At 39.3% G+C, this 9,820-nt stretch overlaps 2 protein-coding genes across 2 annotated transcripts; both read left to right on the top strand.

Annotated features, from left to right (window-relative positions):
• Positions 1-1,948: 1,948 nt before the first annotated feature.
• LOC120306455 (metalloproteinase inhibitor 1-like) lies at positions 1,949-3,348 on the top strand. Its single transcript, XM_039339734.1, has 4 exons — positions 1,949-2,159; positions 2,425-2,513; positions 2,660-2,777; positions 3,212-3,348. The coding sequence occupies exons 1-4, from the start codon at positions 2,030-2,032 to the stop codon at positions 3,346-3,348; spliced, it is 474 nt and encodes a 157-aa protein (XP_039195668.1). The 5' UTR covers positions 1,949-2,029.
• Positions 3,349-6,216: 2,868 nt separating this feature from the next.
• Positions 6,217-8,296, top strand: LOC120306459 (metalloproteinase inhibitor 1-like). The gene is made up of 5 exons (XM_039339738.1): positions 6,217-6,279; positions 6,791-7,015; positions 7,289-7,377; positions 7,525-7,642; positions 8,129-8,296. Exons 2-5 carry the CDS (start codon positions 6,886-6,888, stop codon positions 8,254-8,256), a joined length of 465 nt encoding a protein of 154 aa, XP_039195672.1. The 5' UTR covers positions 6,217-6,279; positions 6,791-6,885; the 3' UTR covers positions 8,257-8,296.
• The last annotated feature ends 1,524 nt before the right edge of the window (positions 8,297-9,820 follow it).

The following is a 9,820-nucleotide window of genomic DNA, read 5'->3' as shown; positions in this document are numbered from 1 at the left end:
GCAAGAGAAAATTTGGGCGAAGGGGTGAGGGGAAGCTTTAAATACCAGGAGAATACACTAGGGAACAAAGTTTGCCTCTGGAGAAGAACCCAGGAGCAACAGAGAATAAGGTGAGGAAAAAACAGCCAATTTCTTTTGTAGCAAACTCTCTAGAAAAGTGGGTGAGGCAGGTCAGGAACTTAGAGTTCTAGTGATGAATAAAAACTAGCTGGTGACATAAGCCATTCACTCAGTTTCAGTCCTAGGAAAGGAAGTGTATTGTCTCCGATGTTGCATCACATATATACGAATGATCAACCAGTCTCTGACTTAACATGATTATTTATCTATGCAGATGATATAGCAGTGGTCACACAAGGATCAAGTTTTGATGAGTTGGTAGGAAGACTCACTGTTGCACTTGAAAAATTAGAATGGTATTATACCATCAATCATTTGAGACCCAATCCAAGCAAGACCCAAGTGTGTGCTTTTCGTCTTTGAAATCGAGATGCAGGGGTGGAGTTGAATGTTTCATGACAAGAGAATCGAATACTGCCTTGCACTACACCAAAGTATCGGGGTGTGACACATGATAGGACACTTTCATTTAAACAACACTGCCTATATACTAAGGTTAATGTTAGCATGAGGAATAACATTATCAGGAAACTGATAAATTATATACGGTATGTGGCGCAGCAGTTAGAGTGCAGTACTGACTGTTCAGCAGGTCAGCGGTTCAAATCTCACCGGCTCAAGGTTGACTCAGCCTTCCATCCTTCTGGGGTAGGTAAAATGAGGACCCAGATTGTTGGGGGCAATGTAAATATATATATATACATTGCTTATTGGTATACACCGCTTAGAGAGTGCTTGCACTTAAAGCGGTATATAAATCTCATAAATAAATAAATAAATGTGGCGCTCAGCCATCCACTCTGCAGACATCAGTTTTGGCCCTGTCTATTTTGACAGCAGAGGTGTGGTGGACAAGGCACTTCTGAGCCAGTGCCTTGTCCACTGCACCAAATTAGCTCTCCTAGGGAGTGCATCTACACATGCAGAGCAAATTGACATTGCTGTCAATGAAGCAGTGTGCATAGTGACAAGATTCCTTAAACCCACATCAATTGAGAAAGTGTATCCTTGGCATTGCTCCACCTAGAATTAGAAAAGAAGTAATAGCAGTTATGGAGAGAATCAACAGAATGATCTCTGGCATCCTCTGAATGGATATGTGTCCCAAACTCATTGATTCAGATCTAGGAAGAGTTTTATGGCAAGAACAAATATTCTTGAAGGCACGCAGGAGAAAAACTGAATTAGAAGGTGGAGGAGAGAATTTACAGAACAAGAAATAATCCCAGAAGAGAACATGACTGAGGGATTTGATATCCCCTATGTTATTTGGAGGACGTTGAATAGGCTGAGGGTGGGAGTGCTAAATATAATACCAATATGCTCAAATAGAGATTGCAGCAGGATAACAACACGCAGTGTGAATGTGGGAGACACAAACTGGTCCATTTGTTGGTCTGTCCATTACTGCCAATAGAGTGCACCAAAAGAGATTTGTTTCTGGCAAACAAGAAAGCTAAAAAGGTGTCCTAGTTTTGGTAGTTTAAGGTTTGTTTTGGACACAAAATAAAGAAATAAAATAATGCCTTAGGAAGACGTAAGTAGCAAAACTGTCTTTCCTGGGCTGGCATAGGAAGCTCTGCTTTTGTTGAGAGTTGATGTCTCCTTGAGCCTAACTTGTCATACCTTTCTTCTTTACAACTCAGACTTGGTGTTTTGGTTCTGCTAAGGGCCAAACCTTTAAATCTGAAGTTGTTCCACAGGATGAAACACCCATGACCTTCCCTTATATTTCAGAACTTGAATCATCCTGTTCTATGACCAATTGTAGCACCATTTTCAACTAGGAGTCTCAATTTGTCTTTAATCTGTAGTTGGTGCTCTCTCATTCAACGCTCTTCCAGAAAGACTGCTGCAGAAAGGAAACATTACCTCTGTCCTAAGCGAGTGGCTTCATGCAAAGCAAGAAATGGATACTACAAAATCACATGGATTTTTCCTAGCCAGCTTCCTTGTCCTCATGCTCTTGGGTGATCTCACTGAGGCCTGTACATGTAAGCCACTAGGTCTCCGGAAAGCATGTTGCCAACATGACTTTGGTGAGTTTTGAAAATGAATATTTTTCTCCTATCTCTTACCACTTCCCATGTCTCTACTCTGTAGGTTTTGCTGCCAACATAAAACCTTCCAGTTGTAGCAAAATCATTCCTATGTCATGAAAGCTGAATATATTTCTTATTTCAGAATCCTTTGTGAATAAGACTAACCAGCACCAATGAGTTGTTCTGTATTGAAAAATCTGAAATTTAAAACCTCTTACGGGAAAATCTCTCTCACACCCTCTCTCTCTCCTTCCTTCTCTAGTGATGAGGGCCTTATTTACGGGTGTCCAGCAGGATCCTGACTCTCCTTCGTATATGCGCATAAATAAATTTTCTATTCAGCCTATTAGGGTAAGCCTCTCATCTTCCTAAAATGTATGACGAAGAGCAAGTTGGCAGATATTCAATCTTTTATGAAGGTATATTGTTCCTCTCATGACAAATTCTCCTGACCTACTCTTGCCCTTATCAAATACAGAATTTTTTTCTTTCTGAAGATATTCAAGGGTTCAAGGGGAGCAGTAAATGCACGGGTTCTCTACTCGCCAGAATCAGATTCTTTCTGTGGATATAAACATAAAGGCCCTTTCCAAGAAGATGACTACGTAATTTCAGGTAGAGAATACCAATAAACTAGTAACAACACAATTAATACATATATTGCATTGCATACAATATTTCAACATTATCATTATTCCCAATCTAGTCTATGTTATTTCTGGGTCATTTTTCCATCCCATTTTTGGAGAGATAAGCAAGTGTCAGTGAGGTATGCACTCAAGCATCAAATAGATGAGCTAGCAATCTAAGCTGACAGGCCTGCATTGGGTCTAGCATGTGTAGATTTCCCTGACATTGTATGCCATAGGCTAAACAAATAATAAATGTTGAGAAAAGGAGCAATTTGGCTTATTTGGAACTGACATCATTCCCTACTTAACATGTAGACCAAAGACCAACAAACTTTCAAGAGGTTTTGACAAGTCACTGTGAACAAATCTTTAGTCACATATTGACTCCATATTTATGTATCTTTTCTATTTCAAAAGGGATATTTCATGAAAATCATCTAAAAATCTCATTGTGCAGCTTTTCAAAACCGTGGGATCAAATAAGTGAAAGACAGAAAATGAACCTCAATGGTTTTGCTACTAAGGACTGCAGTAGCATTTGTGCACCGTTATAAACTTCAGGGCCATTGCTGTCAATATGCTAATGCTTAGAGAAGGACAAATAAACTAGATGAAGCTGAATGCTTCTTACAAGAAAGCAAATGTTCAAAACAAGATGGGTGGCAAATAAAGCTAATAAATGAAATGAAAAAAAATATTGATTTAAGAGTGTCATTTATTTATCAGATATATATGTCCTTAATGTCGTTCCAGCTTCTTATATACAAATGATAAAACATCCACAGTAAATATTATTGATAAGACAGGTAAACAAACAAACACTGTACAATTTACTCTCTTAAAAACAGTTTTCTGAAATACAGTAATACTGTGATAACTTCCCAACAACTCACAAGTTAATTGAATAGCAAGATGCCATTCAAGTATGGAAAAGCTCAGTTTTATCACTTTCTGCAAGGGTGAAGTAGGAGAAATCATCTTTTCTCCAAAGGGAAGATGTTCCCTAGGATTGGTGCTGTGATGGAAAGACATAATTTCCTAATCTCCCATCAGTCCCATTTACTTCATAGAAATCTGGGATGGCTGTGGTTACGATTTATGTATTGTAGATGTCAATCCTGGTTGGAGAAGCTGGTCCTAAAGACAATATAGTGCAAGCCATGTGGGGCTCTATTAGACAAAACCAGCCCTTGGATTTTCACTCAGAAAATTATTAGTGTTAAATCCGTAGTTCGCATGCGAATGATGAAGACACATGGTGACAACTAACAATGCTTTATTCTCCTACTCCAACTCCAAGCAACAAGCAAAAGTGACGCAGGCCTTTCTATAGGGCTTGAAACCCGAACAGAGTGAACAAATAAGAGTTCTTCCTTCTTCATGCCTTGCGCATGCGCACAAGGCTGGTGCCGCTCTGTCTGGTCCCGGGCAGCTTTTAGAATGCCTGGGAACATTTGCAACAATTCTGGGCCTGCTGAATTTCCTCATTAGGCCCAGGACACAACAATTAGTAACTTGTGCAGGGCATTGAACACATGGCAACTGCCTAAGAAAGGAGTTAAATTATCATAAAACAGTCCCCAAACTTTGCAGGTGATCTAAAGGATAGCAGGCTGATAATAAGCCAAGCTAATGAGTAGTACAACAAATCTAGAAGTGGGGAACTACGCCAAACAAAGTCCTGGAAAAGATCATTAACTATATAACCAATGTTGTTTCTGTCCCCGGCCAGGGAATAAATCCTGACTGAAAGGGACCCTCCCAAAATCGCAGTTTCTCCAGAGTTTTGTGGTTGCCTTGTCAGTATCTTCTCACCAAAAGGAAGGCTTCCGATGGGGTGGTCTTCCAATGGACCAGATGTGGGCTGTGGCTCTTAAAGAGGGGGCGTATCGCAGTCTCCTTCCATGTGTCATTGTGTCCCAGCTACTGGCAGCAAAGAAAGGGAGATCAGTTTTTCTGTATCTACTGTGACATTGGAACATCTGAAGAATGTCTACAAGGGGATCCAAGGTCCAATGAAAATTCAGCAGTGCAATTCAATGCAAACATTCAATAAGCAACTGAGCTGCCTTTCTGAAGGAAATATGGAACCTGCGCACCAAGGCTTCTAAGGAGGGAGAACTGAATACAAGGATAGGTAGCAAAAGGATTCTTCTGCTAATATGTAAGGCTGTAATCAGAAGGAGACTTACTTGCAATAACATGACCTCTGGGACATTGCAATGGCTGGAATACTAAAGACCCATCACCAGGACCCTTTGCCCAATGCTGCCAAAGTTTAAACAGTTGCTGAACAAGAAGACATAACCTGGGAACTACTTTTATATTCATGGGATCTGAACTCTGGGAAATCGATCTGATACAACAGAGAATGGTGAGGTGCATAAATCAGCAAGAAAAAGAACCGCTTACTCCATATAATCTATTCCCCAACATAGATGCAGGCCAAGCACACAGAGAAATGAGGGGCACACCTAAGAATGATTATGTAAAGAAAACATAGTCACAACTCATTATCTTTTCCCCCCAGTTACCTTCATGCTAAGAATATAATCCACCGGGATCTCAAATCTAATAGTAGCCTCCTCTTGCAATTGTCCAGCCTTGGTTACAGAGACTTTTTTAAGGAACTTTAGTGAATTAGTTACCTGATTTATTACAACACCAGCATGAAAATAATTGATCATCTATGTCTTTTTAAATTTTCTTAAGGCTTCTAAAGTTGCAAGTGGCTATTTAAAGTCTGTTCAATGCTTATGTTTCAGCTGCATAGCTAGCCAAGCAAAGATTGTACAGTAGATAATATTCAACTCAGAATCACTCAAACTGTTAAAACATTTGAAATCAACTGATTTTGATCTCTTATTTAGGCCAAGATTTCTAGCAAAACCTCTCTGTCATTTTCAAATCTGGTTATTCCATAACTTCAGTTTCTCATATGATTTGGGATTAAAGCATAACTGTTCATCTGTTAATAAACAAATAGGTTTGGCAGCCAAGATCCCTATATCATGAAGTCTGCAAAAGTCTTGGACAGTTATATTTTCGAACGAAGGTGAATATACGTGTCCCTGGATAATGTTGCAGGATCCCACCTGGCTTAGAGGGTTAATCTTCCAAGCTTTCAGACTCAGGGAACTTCTCTCTAGCAGAGATATTTTTTCCTCATCCTCCCCCATTAATTACTGAAGAGAAGAGCTGATGCCAGAAACACAAATGGCTGATTTTTATGGTCAGATAAGGTAAGATATGCTGTGTCCAAACCTGTCTTCCAGAAATCTAATGTATGCAGCAAACCAAATGGGGACATATTATGCTGCCAGTTCTTTGAGAAATCAAGTGTGGCCAGTTTGAATGGCAACTATTAACATGAAGGCAAGAGAAAATTTGGGAGAAGGGGAGAGGGGAAGCTTTAAATACCAGGAGAATACACTAGGGAACAAAGTTTGCCTCTGGAGAAGGACCCAGGAGCAACAGAGAATAAGGTGAGGAAAAAACAGCCAATTTCTTTTGTAGCAAACTCTCTAGGGGTGCCAGTTTGGTGTAGTGGGCAAGACAGGTAGGACCCAAGCTTTAAATCTGAAGTTGTTCCACAGAATGAAACACCCATGACCTTCCCTAATAATAATAATAAAGTTGGAAAGGACCTTGGAGGTCATCTAGTCCAACCCCCTTCTCAGGCAGGAAACCCTATACCATTTCGGACAAATGGCTGTCCAGTCTCTTCTTAAAAACTTCCAGTGTTGGAGCATTCACCGCTTCTGGAGGCAGGTTGTTCCACTGATTAATTGTTCTAACTGTCAGGAAGTTTCTCCTTAGTTCTAGGTTGCGTCTCTTCTTGGTTAGTTTCCATCTGTTGCTTCTTGTCCTGCCTTCAGACACTTTGGAAAAAAGCTTATATTTCAGTACTTGAATCATCCTGTTCTATGACCAACTGTAGGACACAATTGTCACAATTACAGGACACAATGGTCACAATTTGTCTTTAATCTTTAGCTGGTGCTCTCTCATTCAATGCTCTTCCACAAAGACTGCTGCAGAAAGGAAACATTACCTCTGTCCTAAGCGAGAGGCTTCATGCAAAGCAAGAAATGGATACTACAAAACCATATGGATTTTTCCTAGCCAGCTTCCTTGTCTACATGCTCTTGGAGGATCTCACTGAGGCCTGTAGATGTACGCCACCAAGTCTCCGGAAAGCATGTTGCGAACATAACTTTGGTGAGTTTTGAAAATGAATATTTTTCTCCCATCCCTTACCACTCCCCATTTCTCTACTTTGTAGGTTTTGCTGCCAGCATTAATCCTTCCAGTTGTAGCAAAACCATTCCTGTCATGAAAGCCGAATACTGTATATTACTTATTTCAGAATCCTTTGTGAATAAGAGTAACCAGCACCAATGAGTTTGTTCTGTATTGAAAAAATTTGTTCTGTATTAAAACCTCTTACGGGAAAATCTCTCTCACACCCTCTCTCTCTCCTTCCTTCTCTAGTGATGAGGGTGGTATTTTTGGGTGTCCAGCGGGATCCTGACTCTCCTCCGTATTTGCAGATGAATAAATTTTCTGTTCGGGTTATTCAGGTAAGCCTCTCATCTTCCTGAAACATATGACAAAGAGCAAATTGGCAGATATTCAATCTTTTGTGAAGGGATATTGTTCCTCTCATGACAAATTCTCCTGACCTACTCTTGCCCTTATCAAATACTGAATTATTTTTATTTCTGAAGGTATTCAAGGGTGCAAGGAGAGCAGTAAATGCACGGATTCTCTACTCGCCAGAATCAGTGTTTGACTGTGGATATATACATCAAGGCCCTTTCCAAGAAGATGACTACCTAATTTCAGGTAGAGAATACCAATAAACTAGTAACAACACAATTAATACATATATAAATTAAAAAGGATGGCACATTGCATACCAATACTTTCAACATTATCATTATTCCTAATCTAGTCTATGTTATTTCTTGGTCACTTTCCATCCCATTTTTGGAGGGATAACCAAGTGTCAGTGAGGTATTGTCAGTTCCTGTAGAGACATGAAGCTTGCTTTACAAGACTACAGATTTTCTGAGAAAAGTGGATGGGGTGGCACAGTAGTTTAATGACACTGGAACTGCTGGCCAGAAATGGTCTGCACTCCGGTGGTTAGAGCCCAGCTCTGTGAGACAGAGTGAGATCCCATAACTAGATCCCTAGCTCCTTCACACCCAGCCATTTGAAAGTGTACAACATTGCAAGTAGATAAATGGGTACCACTTCAGTGGGAAACCTACAATCTTTACAGTCACATATTGACTCCACTTTTATGTATCTTTTCTATTTCAAAAGGGACATTTAATGGAATTTATGCTGATATCGCAAAGTGCAGCTTTGCAAAACCGTGGGCTCAAGTAAGTGAAAGACAGAAAATGAACCTCTACGGTTTCGCTGGTAGGGACTGCAGTGAAATTTGTTGAAAGGTATAAACTTCAGGGCCATCGCTGTCAATATGCTAATGCTTAGAGAAGGACAAATAAACTAGATGAAGCTGAATGCTTCTTACACGAAAGCAAATGTTCAAAACAAAATGAGCGGCAAATAAATCTAATAAATGAAATGAAATAAAATATTGATTTAAGAGTGTCATTTATTTATCAGATATGTATGTTCTTAATGTCATTCCAGCTTCTTATATACAAATGATAAAACATCCACAGTAAATATCATTGATAAGACAGGTAAACAAACAAACACTGTACAATTTACTATGTTAAAAACAGTTTTCTGAAATACAGCAATACTATGATAAGTTCTCAACATCTCACAAGTTAATTTAATAGCAAGGTGCCATTCAAGTATGGAAAAGCTCAGTTTTATGTAGACAATGGAGCCTCTGAGACCAGCAAAACATGCCCCAGGAAGCTTCAATCTGTATCCCCTTTTTGAACTATCTGCATCCTTGGGATAGCACTGCACAGTGTATTACAGTTTGTGGAGCATGTTACCTAAGGCCTCAACAAACTATTTACCAAATCTGAGTTTGAGCAATATAAGATTGCCTTAAATTTACTCTTAAAGTAACTTTTAAGCATCCTAAAGAATAATAAACATTGTCTTTGTCTTCCCTTATCCTTAAATGATGCTGCTGAAACTATTTTAGTAGCACTCATAAAAATGGAATAGAGGCTTATTATATAATGTGATGAGTTGCTATGTCAATAACGGGGGAGGTGCTATATTTACATTAAGAATGCAGAATGTTTCTTACAAACCTTGCCAAAACCCTAAATCAAATCCCAGAGAGAACAACACAAGACAAACAGGTCATCTTTCATTTCTATTCCCTCTTCAAACAGAAACAACCATCCATCCCACTTCCAGACCTAATTTTCCAAATTCCAGTATCAAAAGCAACCTACTGTGATTGGAGCTAATATTCAAGCATGTTTATAGTCTACAAAATATATAGGTTTAATAGGTTTGGCAGTAAACAATACTCCAAACAAGGAATTGTCAATTAAAACAAACAAGCTAACTGTGAACAATAGCCTAATCAAGGAACCACCAAGTCCACTTCCACCAACACTGAATAGGCAATCCACTAATTTTTAAAAATAAGAGCATGCCTCACTATCTTCTAGAACTGAAGATGTTAGTCTGGTAATGAAACATTTGTAAGAAAACAACCAAGCTCCAAGAGCACCACGAACCCACAGTTCAACCCTGAGCTACAAATATTCTCTTCTAATTGTACCTGCAGGTTTAGCAGCCCAGTTTTCTCCATTACCATCCACGGTGACAAGCTTGTGAGTGATTTCAAAAAACCTAAAGTAGCTATAAAAGTTTACTAAAATAATCAGGATGTAAAATGAGCTCTGCATGAGTGAACAATGCCCAACCAAGACAGCAATTAATTGGATCAAATGGAGAAAAAGAGGAAGACCAAAGAAAACCTTTCAGGAAGATCTGAAAAACGTCAACTTTAAATGTAAGGATGTGGAGACTGTAACTGGGGATCAAGAAGTGTGGGGTACTCTTGTA

Source organism: Crotalus tigris, unplaced genomic scaffold (genome assembly GCF_016545835.1).
Source record: "Crotalus tigris isolate CLP2741 ecotype Arizona unplaced genomic scaffold, ASM1654583v1 scf7180000017738.192408, whole genome shotgun sequence".
In the NCBI taxonomy this organism is placed as follows: Eukaryota; Metazoa; Chordata; class Lepidosauria; order Squamata; family Viperidae; genus Crotalus; species Crotalus tigris.
The sequence above is the reverse complement of the archived record's forward strand: the minus strand, read 5'-3'. Positions and strand labels throughout refer to the sequence as shown.

Excerpts from the sequence above, each read along its gene's own strand:
- LOC120306455 (XM_039339734.1), top strand. The coding sequence starts at position 2,030 with ATGGATACTACAAAATCACATGGATTTTTCCTAGCCAGCTTCCTTGTC. Across the intron at positions 2,160-2,424 it reads ATGTTGCCAACATGACTTTG|TGATGAGGGCCTTATTTACG; the intron begins GTGAGTTTTGAA and ends TTCCTTCTCTAG. Across the intron at positions 2,514-2,659 it reads TTTCTATTCAGCCTATTAGG|ATATTCAAGGGTTCAAGGGG; the intron begins GTAAGCCTCTCA and ends TTCTTTCTGAAG.
- LOC120306459 (XM_039339738.1), top strand. The coding sequence starts at position 6,886 with ATGGATACTACAAAACCATATGGATTTTTCCTAGCCAGCTTCCTTGTC. Across the intron at positions 7,378-7,524 it reads TTTCTGTTCGGGTTATTCAG|GTATTCAAGGGTGCAAGGAG; the intron begins GTAAGCCTCTCA and ends TTATTTCTGAAG. Across the intron at positions 7,643-8,128 it reads AGATGACTACCTAATTTCAG|GGACATTTAATGGAATTTAT; the intron begins GTAGAGAATACC and ends CTATTTCAAAAG.